The 15,283-nt window shown below is 40.9% G+C and overlaps 1 protein-coding gene across 6 annotated transcripts in view; it reads right to left on the bottom strand.

Annotated features, from left to right (window-relative positions):
* NRF1 (nuclear respiratory factor 1) overlaps positions 1-15,283 on the bottom strand; it is a 67,287-nt gene that overhangs the window by 13,419 nt on the left and 38,585 nt on the right. For 2 of the 6 annotated variants that reach the window (XM_056573142.1, XM_056573143.1), the window contains exons 6-10: positions 11,637-11,795; positions 10,636-10,830; positions 9,783-9,884; positions 5,866-6,037; positions 3,282-3,422 (exon numbers count right to left, since the gene is read on the bottom strand). In XM_056573142.1, the coding sequence (XP_056429117.1) occupies positions 3,282-3,422; positions 5,866-6,037; positions 9,783-9,884; positions 10,636-10,830; positions 11,637-11,795 (769 nt within the window). Of the gene's footprint in view, positions 1-3,281; positions 3,423-5,864; positions 6,038-9,782; positions 9,885-10,635; positions 10,831-11,636; positions 11,796-15,283 lie in introns of all 6 variants that reach the window. The other 4 variants (XM_056573145.1, XM_056573147.1, XM_056573146.1 and 1 more) reach the window with 4 other exon arrangements.

The raw sequence follows: 15,283 nt of genomic DNA, 5'->3' as shown, positions 1-15,283 counted from the left end.
AGTGCTTCATTGCTCCAGGTTGCTGAGGCTTCCTGGAGCATCAATTCACCAATCAGACAGCAAGGAGACAGGTAAGGGCCCTCCTGCCATCCCCTCAGCTGATCTGGACACCGCATTTTCAATGCGGTGGTCCCGATCAGCTCCACTGAGCTGCCGAGATTTTTTTTTTTTTTTTTTTAATAAACATTTTAGACACCACAATCAACTTTGATCACGGCATCTAAGGTAGGGGTCGTGGCCCTCCAGATGTTGCAAAACTTCAACTCCCAGCATGCCTGGACATGCCCAGACAGCAATTTGCTGCAGCTAACAGCTGTCGGGAATGCTGTGAATTGAAGTTTTGCAACATCTGGAAGGCCACCAGTTTGAGACCCCTGGTCTAAGGGGTTGATGCCGGACATCTCAGATCAAGGTGTTGTCCGGCATTAACCCCTTAGATGCTGTGATTAGCCACAGATCAGCCACCGGGACCACCCTGCTATGACGTGGGCTCGGCTCCTGAGCCCCCATTATAGCCATTTTTTTCCCAAAATAGTGTTCTGGGTCTGCTATTTTTCTGTATTTTTATTTCCAGGACATAAATGTAAAAAAAAGTGTGACTATTAGATTGGTAAAAGAATACACACCATCATAAATTCTTTTTAATTTTTAAGATGTTTAAACACTTACGTGTGCGCTAAGGGGGCCTTTGGGTACTCACACTACAAAAATTTTCTTGTGGAAATTTGGGAAAGATTCAGCTTGCTGCAGCCTGCTATGGAATCTGCTCTTAATGCAGGGGCATTAAACGCCATTCCATTCAGTACAGCAGAGACCGGGGACTTCTTGGGCGGAATCACATTCCTTGTCGGAAATTCTGAAACTTAGTCTGCAACCATGTTTACATAGGCTGTAAATGTCAACACATGTAGTGCCAATGTTTCCCAGCCTAACAGTGTCAGAGTGTATTCTTACCATAGTGCCTCCTGGTAAGTGACACACATACAACCTGCTGTCTACACGATTCATCCGTCCAGGCCACCTTCTTTTTAGTTCATAGTCCAGTTCGGATTCTCATGTGCCTCTTGTCAGTGCTTTTTTTGTTTTATCAGGAGAATGCACTGTGTGTTCTTATATCTTTCTCAGCCATAACTTTTCCAGCAACTTGTGCTACAAGTCTGTGGGACTGAACCACACGGGGTAACTTTCACTGCCCATGTGCATAAATAAGCCTTGAGATTCCATGACATTGTTGCTGGCATATTGATGATCATCCTTCATGGACCACCTTTTGCAGCTACTTACCACTACATACCAGCAACACTCCACAAGACCAGCAGTTTTTTTTAGATGCTCTGATCCAGTTATCTATCACAACTGGGACTTTGTCAAAGTCACTGATTTCCTGCAGAACATATCTCCTCCAGTCCAGGGTTGGTACTTCAGACCCTATGTTTACTTCCCAAGATGGCGCTCTGTCCTGGCCCTGCCAATTCATTCTGAACACACTGAGGACAATCATTGAGGCTGCAGTGGGTTTAGAACATCAGCAAAGCAGGGAGAGGGAATGGTATTAGGGGATGTAGACACAGGCACCGGGGTGGAAGGGGCACTGAAACTAGGAGAGGAGAGGAGAGTATGCTCTAGTTTATTTTATACAAATAGCACTCAGCGTTTTTTAATTAAAATTGAATTTTCTAACTGGAACAATTGTTCTATTATATGTAGATTTCAATTATGGTATATGTTATGGGATGCTGCAAGGAATCTGAAATCCCTTCAGCCCCACTGCCTTATACTAAGAACACCTCTACCTCTATATAGAGATATTAACAGTATCTTATAGGATTGCTGTTTATCCAATTACCCTATAAATTCATAAAGGATTCCAAATGGTGACCCGGCAATTTTCTAACTAGTCCACCTACCAATATTTTGTCTTCACTGAATAAAATAATGTAGCGCAGCTGCCACATAATGCTATTTATTATTTTTTCATATCTAAAAGGTGGTTATATGCTATAACGTGCCCTGTATGTGTCAGTCCTTATTTCCTTTTCTCAGTGGAATCACAGTGTGCTGTGCACTGATCTGCTTTGTGAACTATATTTAGTGAGGGTTGATGAGCAGAGCCAGACTAATCATTAGTGGAGCTGATCTAATTCTTTGTGAGATACAACAAAGCAATATAAAATATTTCTTCAACTCGCTTTGGTAGATCACCGGTGTTTAGGCAAAAAAAAATAAAAATAAGTTTCCAATAAAGAAAAACTTTATTTAAAAAAAAATAAAGTGATAACCCATTTTTAAATAAAAGCCATTAATCTCTGGGAAAACTGAACAATGCAATGCTACAGTCGGTATTTGTAATACATGGATGGGGTGATCAGCTAGGCTGGCTCTGAGTTGTTGCTCACAATGAAAGGGAAAGAGAATGGGACCATGTGCCTCCTTCCACCACCATAATGGTGATATGCTATAATGGCATATGTGAACAATACATCTTCATGAAACATTTGCAGCAATATGGCTATATGTTTAATTCATTACACTTAGCAACTGACAGAAAAACTGCACACACGTTTATCTGATTCATAAAGCCTGCTGAAAGTACGGATCCATTGAAGTAATGTAACATGGGGAATATGCAGAATTAAAGCCCATTTTGGGGAAGCAATGGTAAGCTAGGGTATAAAGGGGGGGGGGGGGGGGGGAGTGTTTAACAAGATATTCCAAAGTTTCTTCTATTCACTTACTGATCTATGCAAAGTGTGTTTCAACGACAATGCCCATTTAATTTAGATTTTCATAAATACAAATTTTGGATAATGCATGGCTGCAATTGCACCATTGATTCTTGTGAGCCATTTTAAGAACACTGAGAAAACACAGTGAGGGGGGTCTTCCCCACTGGAACAGAAAAAACAGTTCATGTGATGTGTAACGCACAAGAGAGTTTGGCACCTTACCTCAATAAAGACAGAATTAGTTCCATTGTGGAATTATTTATTATAAAAATAAAAAAAATATATAATGTACACAGGTGCCTTATACCTTAACAAAGGTTAATAAATAAAGATTTGTATGCCATAAAATGGTTGCCCATAAAGGGCAAAAATAGGCTCAGCCACCTAACCACTTTCTGCTACGTAACTTCCTAAACATGTTATAAAAGAACATATCACAATAGGAAATCCTGTTTTTGCCGGTACAAGAATGCATACAGGACTACTGCGTGTAATATATTATGCTTTGTGTATCCAAATCATATCCAAATAAAGCACAGCCCAAGCGCCTCCTACCATTGGCATCCTGTACGCCAGTCAAGGCTCCTACAGCTGCTGCAGTCTCCCCTGACAAAACGATCTGTCCTCCTCCTTGTAGTGTGGCTTCTGCCAATGTTGCTACTGCGTGTGCCGCCGCTTCACTGTAATTCGACAATCAACATGGAGAAAAAACAACAACAACATTAAATAGGGCCTTCTACATATAGTAAAACCACCAATCAAGTTATTCTGTACATGACAAGGTCTCTCACAACTAAAAGCCCAAGTAAAGCCATGGGTATTACAATTGTACAAATGGGGCAAAAACATTTTATCCCCTATTTGGATAGGGGATAAGATGTCTGATCGCGGGGGGGGGCCCGCTGCTGAGACCCCAGTCCGGAAACCCGAAGGTTTCCGAAACTGGAGATTCAGCACCCACATAGAAAGCGAGTGCTGCAGGGAAATCGCGATCAGACATCTTATCCCCTATCCTTTGGATAGGGGATAATATGTTTTTGCCCGGAATACCCCTTTAACTGACATTATCTAATGGGTTAACTCTATTAACTTGGACTATTTGTCTGATATGATATTAAATTATACAGCATTTTAGCTATTCAGAAGCCTGAATGAAGTGTGCCATCAACATGCCCCTGCCTTATGGCACAATTAAGACAGAAGGCTTAGGAAAGCTTTATGTGATCGCTTATCCCTCATTCAGATTCCACTGCAAGAAAAATTTTATACTATATGGTGCTTTTCACAGAAAAGCCACGTTCTGGCTAAATACCTACCCAACATAAAGAAAAAAAAACACGTGTTTGTTTTTAGTAACAAAAGCTAAAAGGCAAAACCTTTGAATAGACCATGGAGAACTGAAATTCTGCTTAAACATTTGCAGAACAACAAAGAGATAGCTTATCAGAATTAAGGAATTCAACCTTAAAGGGGTACTCCGGAGAAGAACATTTTTTTTTTTCTTAATCGACTGGTGCCAGAAAGTTTAACAGATTTGTAAAATACTTCTATTTAAAAATCTTAATCCTTCCAGTACTTCTGACCTGCTGTATGCTCCAGGGAAAGTTCTTTTCTTTTTAAATATCCTTTCTGTCTGACCACAATGTTCTCTGCTGACACCTCTGTCCATGTCAGGAAAGTCCAGAGCAGGAGCAATTCCCCATACCTATCCTGCAGGAGCAATTCCCCATACCTATCCTGCTCTGGACAGTTCCTCACATGGACAGAGGTGTCAACAGAGAGCACTGTGGTCAGACAGAAAATAAATTAAAAAAAGAAAAAGAACTTCCTCTGGAGTATACAGAAGCTGATAAGTACTGGAAGGATTAAGATTTTTAAATAGAAGTAATTTACAAATCTGTTTAACTTTCTGGCACTAGTTGATTTAAAAAAAAAAAAAAAAAAAAGTTTTTCAACTGAGTACACCTTTAAATCAATCTGCAATGTAAACTGTGTTCACTTAATATATTGTTCTTAATGTAATTATAAGACACTTTGCTATTTACTTTCTGTTAAAATTCTCAACCTTTTATGTTTTTAATGTGATTGAAAAAACTGCCACTAGGTGGCACTGTTCTGTTCCCTGTGCAAATCAAACAGTTTCGTCTCCTCCCGCCATGGCAGGAGACCAAACACAGGAAGTGTGTGTGGGGCATGACAAAGCACAATTCTTGCAGGCTTCAGTGACGTTGCGCCTGCTGGGAAACTCACACTTTCTCCTGCCGTAAGTTCACACAATGTGAGCAAGGGGAAAGGTATGATAAAGAGCATTTAAAAGCTTGGAAATTTATTTTAAGGGCAGGAGGGGTGTTAGGAGTAGTTAGGGAATGAAATCTGAGTTAGTTTAGAAAATGTGGTTTGATGACAGGTACTCATTAAAACTGTAAATAAAAAAATAAAAACAAATATAAAAACATATGACTTTTAGGCTTTGCAAAATTTGCTGCCAAGCTGCTTTGTGTTCAACTCTTTTCCCTGTCTGCAAAAATCTTCTCTAAAGACAGGTTTGATTTTTTTTCTGTGCAAAGTTTCGGAAGGCGATTTTAAGCATTAATTAGCCATGTGACTGTGCACTTAAAAGCAGACCTGTCATCTGTCACATATGTGCTAGGCCCATGGCTTTCTGCCGTGGCAAGTTTTTCTTTGTATTCTGAAAATTAGTGGAATAAAAATTTGTTAAAAAAATTAAATAAAAATCAATCCTGTCTGCAGGCCTTTAGAGTATAATGTAAGAAAATTGCTGTATAGGGCTTTTGACTGTGAACCTGTACTTACCACTTCTCATTGGGTTTAAAAATATATGCACATTAGGCTTTGGAGCCCAGCACAGCCCTTTTACCAGTCACCTCCCTTTGGGTACTGGTCACCTCTATTTCATTGACTGTCAGGGAACAGGTTAACAGGTTGACCAGTTAAGGGGCAAATCTGTGCTGGGCTCTAGCAGCCTAGGGGAATGCCAAGTGGGCTCCAAAGCCTAATTTGCACATCTTTTTAGACTTTTGAGCCTGCCAAAAGTAGTACAATAAAAGTATGATTATGTAATATAAGCAAATACACTAAACAACAAAATCTAAAAAACTCATTAGATTAGTTATATACCTATTAAGTGCCATGGTCACTGTTGCACCTGGTGCCATATCATGGGATGCTGCAACAGCGGCCTCGGCTAGGGATGCGACAGCTTGAGTTGCTTCAGAGGCTTGGGTAGTTTGGATGGTCATCTCTCCCCCTTGAAGTGTTGCCCAATTCTGCTCCACCTGTGGGAAGACAAGCTATTGCCGATCAGAATGCAAAACATGACCTCAAAAGATGTTTTAAAATTTTTAAGGTCTCTTGTCATATGTATGGCAATATGTATGGCAATACAGTGACATACGCTGTATATACCGTAAGACCCCAAGAATGGGACTCCTATTGTAACCGCATATAAAATAGAACCACGATGCAGATGTGTGCATGAGGCTTTGTTTTCACTTCCTTCTAGTATTCATTTTCTTTGCAATGGGCTATTCATTTCTATAATAAACTGCTGGCTGATCACAGGAATATAATGAAGAACAAAGTCAGTTACACTCTTAGGAGATTTATCAAAACCAGAGAAGCGGAAAAGTGGGCAAGTTGCCCATAGCAACCAATCTGATTTCTTATTTTATTTTTCCAAGGCCTTTAAAAAATAAAAAAACACCAAGAACAATGACTGGTTGCTACTGGTAACTGGTCCACTTATCTGTACATGGTTTTAATATTGCTGCCCAAATTGTTTTTGTTTTGAATGCGAAAGTGTAAGGGGGAGGTACAGTTGCAAGAAAAAGTATGTGAACCCTTTGGAATTATATGGATTTCTGCACAAATTGGTCATAAAATGTGATCTGATCTTTATCTAAGTCACAACAATAGACAATCACAGTCTGCTTAAACTAATAACACACAAATAATTAAATCTTACCATGTTTTTATTGAACACACCATGTAAACATTCACAGTGCAGGTGGAAAAAGTATGTGAACCCTTGGATTTAATCATATATATAGAAATAGACTGGGAATTGCACTTAAAAAGTTCTTTATCTCCAAATTCATCCATGAGAGATATACAGAACATAATCACCCGGTGCTCAATAGACTGCTCAGAGGTAATTCCACTCTGTGTCTTCAGAACGTTCCATCCCAGACTTGCTGCTTGCTGGACGGTGTGTTCCTGGCCATGTGGACGCTAATTCTGAGGGGAGAATGTTTTTTTTTTTTGGACAGCAGTGGCTTCCTCTGTGGTATCCTCCCATGAAATCCATTCTTGTTTAGTGTTTTACATATTGTTTAGATTTGCTAACAATGATGTTAGCATATGCCAGAGACTTTTGTAAGTCTTTAGCAGACACTCTAGGATTCTTCTTCACCTCATTGAGCAGTCTGCGCTGTGCTCTTGCAGTCATCTTTACATGACAGCCTCTCCTAGGGAGAGTAGCAGCAGTGCTGACCTTTCTCCATTTATAGACAATTTGTCTTACCATGGACTGATGAACAGCAAGGCTTTTGGATATACTTTTATAGCTTTATGCAGGTCAACAATTCTTAATCGTAGGTCTTCAGAGAGCTCTTTTGTGTGAGGCATTACTCACATCAGGCAATGCTTCTTGTGAAAAGCAAACCCAGAACTGGTGGGTGTTTTATAGGGCAGGGCAGCTGTAACCAACACCTCCAATCTCATCTCGTTGATTGGACTTCAGTTGGATGACACCTCACTCCAATTAGCTCTTGGAGAGGTCATTAGTCTAGGGGTTCACATACTTTCTCCACCTGCACTGTGAATGTTTACATGGTGTGTTCATTAAAAACATGGTAACATTTAATTATTTGTGTGTTAGTTTAAGCAGACTGTGATTATTGTTGTGACTTAGATGAAGATCAGATCACATTTTATGACCAATTTGTACAGAAATCCATATAATTTCAGAGGGTTCACATACTTTTTCTTGCAACTGTATATCAAAACCTGTGTAGAAGTAGAGAGGTGCAGCTGCTCATGGCAACCAATCAGCTTGCTTTTATTTTCAAAAGAGGCCTCTGGAAAATGAAAGAAGTGATCTGCTTGGTTGCTATGGGCAACTACACCATTCTTCCTCTACACAGGTTTTCATAATCTCCCCCTAAAGGACTAGGAGAGCCATTAACTGTTCTATGGATCTATTGAGCAGAAAATATAAGATCATCAGACGCAGTTCTATATTTTAACGGTATGAAAATAGCTTCTAGACTACAGGTTTTTACACAGTGAGTTGCTGGGAACAAAAGCAACAAGTAGTAAAAGGGATAATCCGTTGGAAACATCTTATCCCCTATCCAAAGGCAGAGGCTTGCAGCTTCCGCGTTCGTGACACCACGCCCCCTCCATTCATTTCTATGGGAGGGGGCGTGGCAGCTAGTACATAGCCCGCACACCTCTTCCCATAGAAATGAATGGAGGGGGCATGGCGGCTGGCATTGCCAGTCATCAGGCTCGGAGCGGCGTTCGCTCAGTGCACCAAATGACAGGGTGCCGCAGCGGAGATTGCGGGGGTCCCCAGCGATCTAACATCTTATCCCTATCCCTTGGATAGGGGATGAGATGTTTCCAACAGAGTACCCATTTAAGCTGATTCTATTAAAAAATTCTATAAAAATTTGACAAATTCCTGGTTTTGCTTGATACCACTTATTAGGGCTGCACGATATGGGGAAAATGTGCGATTGCGATTATGGGCCTAAATATTGCAATTTCAAAATGCGATGCAATAAATAAATGGTAAAATCCTCCCATTTCACATCTATCCACCCATTTTATGCCCACCGCACATCTCCTCCCGCCACATTCTCTCTCCCCGACCCCCCCCCCCCCAATATGTCACATTTTGTACTGCAGCAATACACTGGGTTTCCCAGGTGGTTTTCAAATCTTCCACGAGATCAGAGAAAACCTAGTGTGTTTGCTCCCAAAAAAGACCTTTCCCCATCAGGCAATCACTGGCTTGACACGTGACACCAATGCGGCCAGTGATTAGCTAAAAAGGGAAAGGTCCTACTAGTTGAATGGTGAAGAGAGGAGACACCGCACCGCATGGAGGGAAACAGCATCTGAAGGAAGCAGGAGTAGGTGAGCAGAAGGTTTTTTTATTTTTCTCCCTGCGCCCTTTTACTTAGCTCAGTGTTTTTCTACCAGGGTGCCTTCAGCTGTTGTGAAACTACTACTCTCAGCATGTCCGGACAGCCTTTGCCGATCCAGGCATGCTTATAGTTGTAGTTTTGCAACAACTGAGGCACCCTGGTTGGGAAACACTGACTTAATATTTAAATTTGTTTTTACCTGCTCTTGCCGGCCCCCGCCTGCAGCAGCACACAGGAGCCAGCCAGAACAGATAATCGCACATTTACCCAGGGGGCCGTATCGCTATATTCGATTGCTTTTGCGATATATCGTGCAGCCCTACCACTTATGTATATTATTTTTTCTGTTGCCCCCTGCGTTGGGGCTAATGTTCTTGGTTCTTTACATATTCTTATTATGAAGATTTTTTTTTTTTATCAGAATGATAAAACAACACATTACATTCTTACCAGAAACAGCACCACACCTGTCAATGGGTCATGTCTGGTATTGCAGCTCAGACTCTTTAAATTAAGACTGATGCAATACCAGCCTGTGTAAAGGAGTGGTGCAGTTTAAGGGAGCAGCAGTGTTTTTTTAAATCATGTAACTCACTTATGCAAACAACAAGAGGCAGTTTTGGACAGATTTTCTTATTAAACATCTTGCCCGATTTCACAAAAGTCCCCATGATGTCCCAGATAAATAGGAACAAAGCGCTAGACATTTAGAAATAAGCCCAATCCCCAATGTGGCATATTTGCCACTGGGGAATAGCTGGAGGTCTACCACATATTTGAGATTGAAGGCTGATCCCGCCAGAATTAGCTGATTCGCAGATGATTCTCAGTCATATGGTCACAGCTTCATATGGGCATGCCCCTTAAATTATTACCTTACCTCTCCATCACTGACCGTGGAATAATTGACTTGAGCAACGGTAACAGTAGTTGGCAGCTCCGATGCATCTGCAAGTGTAGCAACTGTGGCCCCTGTTCCAACCTATAGCAATCAAAATTGATATTATGAGCTATTACAGTGTAGCATAAAGAAACCAACTCCATTTAGGTTAAACTAATACTGAGCCCAATGCAATTTTCCACATTAACTAGATTGATCAACCGTGATTAAAGGGGTACTCCGTCGGAAAACATCTTATGGATAGTGGATAATATGTCTGATCACGGGGGTCATGCTGCTGGGGACCCCCGGCTGTGTTCATGATGTCACGCTAAACCCCCTCCCATTCATGTCTATAGTACGTAGCCATCACGCCTCCTCCAATAGACATGAATGGAGCGGACGTGGCCGCTGTTGTCTCCAGTCATCCGACATGGAGCAGAGTTCTCGGGGGTCACCAGTGGCAGGACCCCCGCGATTAGAGATCTTATCCCCTATTCTTTGGATAGAGGATAAGATGTTTTCCGGTGGAGAACCCCTTTAAGGTTTCCTGCACTGGGGCATCTTAGTTTATCTTCTTGCAGTACAGAAAGTCAAATGCTGCATCCTGATAAAGTCCCTCAACTGCAAGGTCCCTCCTTTTACAAGTCAACTAGCGCTTTATGTATTTACTTAACTATGGTTAAAAAAAAAAAAATACCAAGAGAAGAAACTAAACTATATAAAGTACCTTTTAGTTTTTGTGCAGTACTGGGCAGAATATTAAACTCCGAAATTTGCATAATGCAGATCAACAATATAAAATGAAAACACAGTTATAATAAATTTAAAATAAATAAAAACTATAGCAAACCTGAATTAGGGACACTGTGCCATCTGGGTTGCTGATAGTCTGTACCACAGTCTGTGAGGGAACAAGGTGAGCAATGCCATGTGCAGTTGCAACCTGTTGTGTTTGCTGATCCTCAAATGCATATAACAGATCTTCCCTACCATGTTGCTTATAACAGTTCTTTACTATTGTTCTTAATGCTTGAGTCCAGGAAACCTGTAACATAATGAACAAATGTGATGTACAAGATCTCCACTATGATGGTTAGAAACAAATATAACAAAGTGTATTACTTGCATTTCACTTGGACGGGCATGCACAGCACACATCAAAAGGTGTTGTCCCACCTTGTCAAATTGCCTTTCAGCCACTTCTGGCATGTTTGTGGTCGCCGGCTACGGTTGGGAAAGCAGAAAGGTTACGCAGTTTGTGTAACTCTAATTGACTTTAAAGGGGTTATCCAGGAATAGAAAAACTTTTAAAAAACGCTTCCCATCTGCGTCCAGGTTGGGTGTGGTTCTGCAGTTCAGTTCCATTGAAGTTACTGGAGCAAAGTTGTAAAACCACACCCAACCTGGAGACAGACATGGAGCTGTTTTTGAAAGAAAGTAGCTGTATTTTTCAATACCTGGATAACCCCTTTAATGAGAATTGTGCAAACGGCTTAGCTCCATGGGCTACTCTGTTTACGTAACTTTGGGAGTGACAAACAGCATAGCTAGTGGGGCTACGTCGTTTATGTATTTTCCATTAAAGTCAATGAGAAACAAATTACGCAACTTCACCACTTCGGCTGCTTTTGGCTTTTCCAACCACCTCCGGCGGGCCCCAAATGGGTTACACAGAAATTCCTTTTTGAAAGACAAGTGCTAGACTGATTCTTATCTTGCCTTTTCCACAATTTCTTTACAGTGGCAACATGTCAATAGAGTATATTGCACTTACTATTAGATTTGTACCGGTTAGAAGTGACCGTGCTAGTCACATTTCACTGGTTGTACAACTTAAACAGCAACACTTACCCTCTGTTTCTGTTCTTCAGTGCGGACATCACTGCGCACATTTGCCCATGGTATGTCATCAGGCCACCAGATAGGTTTACAGCTCTCCTTGCCCCAGCCTGGTTTACCTCTTCCTGTAGAATATTTTAGCATTTCTGGGATGAATGCACGCAGCTGAGCCTATAGATAGTGAGATAAACAGCAAATAAAAATGTAATTAGGAAAAAGAATACATGATCAATAATGAGTCTATGAGTGACATTTGTTTGTAATATAAACTACAGTAGTAGTTGCCCAAATTTTTTCTGATTCAAGATTCAGATGTAAAAGAATATTACATATTGTCATCCCTTACAGCAATGACTGAATCTTATGTAGAGCAAATTAGAGGTATTCCACTAAAATTAATTTGATGACCACAGTTAAATGGGCTCCCAAGGACTTTAAGAAAAATAGGAGTTCAGTCATTAAAGGAAATCTGTCACCAGTGTCCCCTGCACTAACCTGTCGGTACAGACAGTGCAGGTGACACTGATGACAATGGTACTTGTCCCGTTCCGTGGATCTTCAGTAATTTCCACCGTTAGCTCCAGTCCCAGCAGCTAGCTTGGGGCACGGGCGGAGCTTACTGACGTGACCGCTGCTGTTCTCTCACAGCGGGACCCAGCAGGGTCTCACAGCAGAGGTGACGTCAGTAAGCTCCGCCCATGCTCCAAGCTAGCTGCCGGGACTGGAGCTAACAGAGGAAATTACCGAAGATCCCCACCACGGAACGGGACAAGGCGAGTACTGTTGTCCTCAGTGTCACCTGCATTACCTGTTGGTACCAACAGGTTAGTGCAGGAGAAACTGGTGACAGATTTCTTTTAAGGCCAAAACTGGTCTGGTCGTCAGGGGGTTAAAACAAATGGATTTAAATGCATTTATTTATTTGATTTATAAATGTTATTCACTTTTTTCTGTAAGAAAATATGTTACCAGAGAAATGCAACTCAATATTTATTCCCCTAATTCCAAAGTTTTTAGAAATATCCCTTATGCGGCCCTAGTGTGCTAGTTCTAGGACTCAACCATGAAGAAGCACCTAGTCACAATATTTTGTAGACATATCAAGTTTCAGAGGCCTAGGTGTGCCAAAACATATTTTCAAGACAAGTTGATGTATTTAATTGTATGTGACACTCCTAAATCACTTTTTATTAAACATTTTAATAAAAATAAATTAAAAATAATTCTGGCACTTGTAATTTTTTCTCTCCATACTTCTATATGCAGTAAAAATGACTAAAAAACATTTATAATGGTAAATAATAATGGGTATTATTATTATAATTTTTTTTCTCTTTCATTTTATTGTTCCACTATGGGACTAGACTGTGAGGTCTCCTGATCACATATAATACACTGTAACACTGCAGTGTATTATGCTTGTCAGTGCTTTACTGACAGACAGAGCCCGATGGGCTTCTGTAGGAGGCAGAGCGGAGGTCGTTCTCAGGCATCCAGTTGGCATGCCTACCATTGGCATCCCGATATGGTGGGATACTGATTAGGGATCGACCGATGGGGGGGGGGGAGGAGAAATAGCTGATAACTTATACCAATATTCCGGTATAAGTTATCGGCCATCAGGCTTAAAGTTCGGCCCTAAAAAATCAATATCGGTCGATCCCTAATGCTGATGGGGAATACTTTGCAGCCGATCTCTACGTGGAGGAGACCCGCACAGGAGCAGTTGCCTGGTTAACAGAATGCTGTACAGTATGCATTAAAGCACAGCATACCCAGCCGTACATTTACAGCATTCTGTGTTAAAGGATTAATTGCAGAAATTTCTGTGGATAATAATTTACTCTATATATATGAACAACCCCATTCAGTAGGTATGGATGAATATATCTTAGCAACTGAAACCACATTTGTAATTTATTCTTGTACCTATTTTCATCAAACAATTCTATAATCTGTTCACCATTTGCAAACTTACTCTACTTGCAGCAGGCCAAGCACTGTATTAGTGAACCTCACTTCTGATACTATAGAAATAATTACTAGCCCTGTGTAGTTGAGAAGGTTAAACTACTTGTTATCTACAACCTCTGGAGACATGATCAACAGGAAAAGCATTCAAACCAAAACCACCTCATCTGGTAAAAAAATAAAGCATCGTTCTAATTAAGCAAAAGGCAGACAGGTTAAGTGCCCAGCAGGTAGCTCTAGATGCAATCTACACATGAAAACACAATAACAAACACTTCCTTTTGGCTGTATATAGATGTGCTATTTGTGTGTGTGAGTGTGTTTTTTTTGTAAATGAAAATGACTGAAAAAATAATTTCATAAATGTGGAGGTGAAACACAGAGTATGAGAATATTGGTCACCTAGACATACAAATCAAGTGGTATACTACAGCCTGTAACTATACTAAAAAAATAAATAAAAACATCTGCCAAGGTACATGCATTGGCAGGAAGAATAGCATTGCAAACAGCTAGTACACACAGACTTTTGTATTTACTGGAATGGGATTTAACAAGGAAGAAAGTATATGGTAGGTATCACATTAGCATAATACAGACCCATTTATGGTTACAAGTTCTAGCCTAACAGTTGATCGATGACCACATGAAACCTAAGGTCAGACAGACTATCCATTGTAAAGGAGCCATATATTTAGACCAGTGTTTCCCAACCAGGGTGCCTCCAGCTGTTGCAAAACTACAATTCCCAGCATGCCCGGACAGCCTTTGGCTGTCCGGGCATGCTGGGAGTTGTAGTTTTGCAACAGCTGGAGGCAGCCTGGTTGGGAAACTCTGACTTAGACCAAAAAAAAAAAAAAAATAAACAGCATTAAATCATGTCTTGTTAGACCAGAAGCATATTACCTAAAATAAATAATAGCAAAGCGAAAAGAAACCTTTGGATGGCGCTGCTGGTTCCAGTGATGAGGGTAACAAACTGTAGCCAGAGATGTAGGTAATACAAACCACTGGACAGTTTATTAAACAATAAAACAGTAGGATGATGTGTTTCGGGGGAGCCTCCCCCTTCTTCAGATCAGTATCTGATCTGAAGAAGGGGGAGGCTCCCCCGAAAGATGCCATCCTACTGTTTTATTGTTTATTTAATAAACTGTCCAGTGATTTGTATTCCCTACATCTCTGGCTACAGTGTGTTACCCTCATCATTGGAACCAGCAGCGCCATCCGAAGGTTTCTTTTCGCTTTGCTATTATTTGTCCTGCCTCAGGAGGCGGTTTTACCACTCCTGCAACCTAAGGCTCAGCAGCGGTTCCGGATTCCTCTCTAAACCCCCTTGTGGGTTGATATGCAAGTTTTTACTTGCTGCAACATGAGCAGCTACAACCTAGGGGTCGAATAGGCCCCGCTTCCTTTCTCTCTCCTACTACCCTTACGGTATCACACGAGGCGCCCCCTCCGGTTTCCCCATTTTTTCTCCATTTCCAATTACCTAAAATAGGATATCCAGCTTTATAACAATGATGGCCATTTTCTCAGGACAGACCATCAATATTGGATTGGCACCGAGCGACTTCTGTCGCCAATGCTTCTTCATTGTTTACCAGCACTTGTACTGCATCACTGTACTATTAGTAATAAGGGTGCAAAGTACAATAACACAGACTTGCACCACCAGTTCAGATTTT

The sequence above is a fragment of the Hyla sarda genome, chromosome 4 (genome assembly GCF_029499605.1).
Source record: "Hyla sarda isolate aHylSar1 chromosome 4, aHylSar1.hap1, whole genome shotgun sequence".
Classification (NCBI taxonomy): Eukaryota; Metazoa; Chordata; class Amphibia; order Anura; family Hylidae; genus Hyla; species Hyla sarda.
The sequence above is the reverse complement of the archived record's forward strand: the minus strand, read 5'-3'. Positions and strand labels throughout refer to the sequence as shown.